This window comes from Montipora capricornis, chromosome 8 (genome assembly GCF_036669925.1).
Source record: "Montipora capricornis isolate CH-2021 chromosome 8, ASM3666992v2, whole genome shotgun sequence".
In the NCBI taxonomy this organism is placed as follows: Eukaryota; Metazoa; Cnidaria; class Anthozoa; order Scleractinia; family Acroporidae; genus Montipora; species Montipora capricornis.
The window spans coordinates 23,186,227-23,188,126 of record NC_090890.1 but is presented as its reverse complement, the minus strand read 5'-3'; the positions used below and the strand labels follow the sequence as shown (position 1 = coordinate 23,188,126).

The following is a 1,900-nucleotide window of genomic DNA, read 5'->3' as shown; positions in this document are numbered from 1 at the left end:
GTCGAGTCACTTGAAACCAAGTGGCGGCAACCTGGGCTTGGTCTTGCTATACGGCAGTAGCACGATTTGGTTCATAACGTCGTGCCAAATTGTAAATGCCATGTAAATACATCACAAAACTTTGCCCAGCCGATTTTTAAGAGTGGCTTATCCTCAGTGCTGCACAAGGACTGGAAAAGATGGCAGCCTTGCGTCTATTAGGGACCTTTAGATTCTAGAACGAGGACGAGAACGCGTACGAAATTTGACTGCCTGTTTTTAGCGAAAGTACTTTAAAAATGTCTAACCTGGACGATTGAACTTACTCTTTTTAGCAGCATAGGTTGCTCAGTTATTCTTATTGCTGGTAACTGAGCCTTTTCCTGATCGAAAAATGCAAAAACTACTAATTTGTTGTTGACCAGTTTTGACACGGCGACATTTTTGGGAAACCTCGTACTAAAATGACGGCACTTGTTTATGCGTGCTCATTGTTGTTCTATGAGAAAATCTCGTACTCGTAGTCGTTTTCGTCCTAGAATCTAAAGCTCTCTGATAAGAGAAACCAGCTTGTCAGGTTTCAAAGAGTCTCCCATCACCTTTTATTCCTTTGAAGTCACCTACACACGACATGATCGTCTACTAGTAGTCCATGATCGAGGAAAGTCCGGTTGCTGTAACAGTGGACAATGAAAAAGAACTGACAAGCAAGTCAAGACTAGCAGCCTTAATTTTCTTGGTTTTGCAGAGACATGGAATAACAAAGCTTGGTGGATGAGACGTTTCCCTAGCAGCCGCAGAACAAAGCGTTTCACCACAGTTGGACTTTGGACTCTCCTCTGTCAAAGCGATCGCGGGGAGCCTTGGACTCACGGATGTCGTGACAGGTAATTTGCATACACTTCAGTGTTTAATAAACAACAGGTTTACAAGCTGAAAACCTGTCCATTGAAACGAAAAGAAAAGTCTACCACTTTTTTGATATCTTATACTTCGTTAATCAGGTATCCTGAACTTTTTTGATCTTGTTAAATTTTGAAAGATGGCATTAAAATTGATCGATTGAAGGCAACACGTGACCGGTCTGCTTCAAAATCACTCAGCGCTTTATACTTTCGATCAAGGATATTATGACGTTGGAAGCCGATCGAGTCGACGAAACTACGCACCTTGTGGTAAATTCTTCGCCAGAAGATTACAGCAGAATGTCAGCGGAGAACATCAGAGTTTATAAGCGAAGATGGTATATTTTGTTCATATTTACGCTACTGAACACCACAGGGAATATTTTGTGGAATACATGGCCTCCGATTCAGGAGACATGTCAACTTGTCTTTGGTTGGAACAAGACGAATGTGTTGATCATCGGCGCTTTGCAGGCGGTGGGTTCAATTATAAGTATAGTACCTTCTGCCTGGCTTTTGGACACAAAAGGTGAGATCAAAGATTCGCTGATTCTTGAAAGACTTCAATTGTACTAACTATCGATGTTTCAGCGGTAGTTTATTTTGCTTCTTGTTTTAGAAATGGGTGAAATATACTTTCTTTTTCAACGTATCATGAATCAGAATCGCACCCTTTCTCAAGGGTAGTAGGCGATAAATTGAATTAAAACTTGAACACGATTGGTTGATGGTGTTTGCAAGCGACTTGGTGTGGAAAAAGAAAATTACTAGTGACTAGTCGCGAGCAGACTGCACAACTCTTTGTTTCCAGTTCCCCCTCGAAACAAAAGCACTCATCGTTGGTGGAATTTCCTCGAGGCACCGGCCCAAACCAACTTGATGTAGTCCTGATGAAGTCTCCTTTGCTGTCCTTCTTTTGGGGGTTACGAAAACGAAAATCCTCTAAAACTAAGATCTAAGACCTCAGACCGGGTCTTAGCTTTCATAGTACGAAAACTAAGACTAGGGTCTTATTT

General features: G+C 41.7%; 1 protein-coding gene across 1 annotated transcript in view; it reads left to right on the top strand.

The window, feature by feature from the left end:
* The first annotated feature begins 899 nt into the window (after window positions 1–899).
* Window positions 900–1,900, top strand: part of LOC138059021 (solute carrier family 49 member 4 homolog) — a 6,904-nt gene continuing 5,903 nt past the window's right edge. Inside the window, exons 1-2 of the mRNA XM_068904514.1 lie at window positions 900–983; window positions 1,104–1,413. Of these exons, the coding sequence (XP_068760615.1) occupies window positions 1,110–1,413 (304 nt within the window). The 5' untranslated portion in view covers window positions 900–983; window positions 1,104–1,109. The remainder of the gene's footprint in view (window positions 984–1,103; window positions 1,414–1,900) is intronic.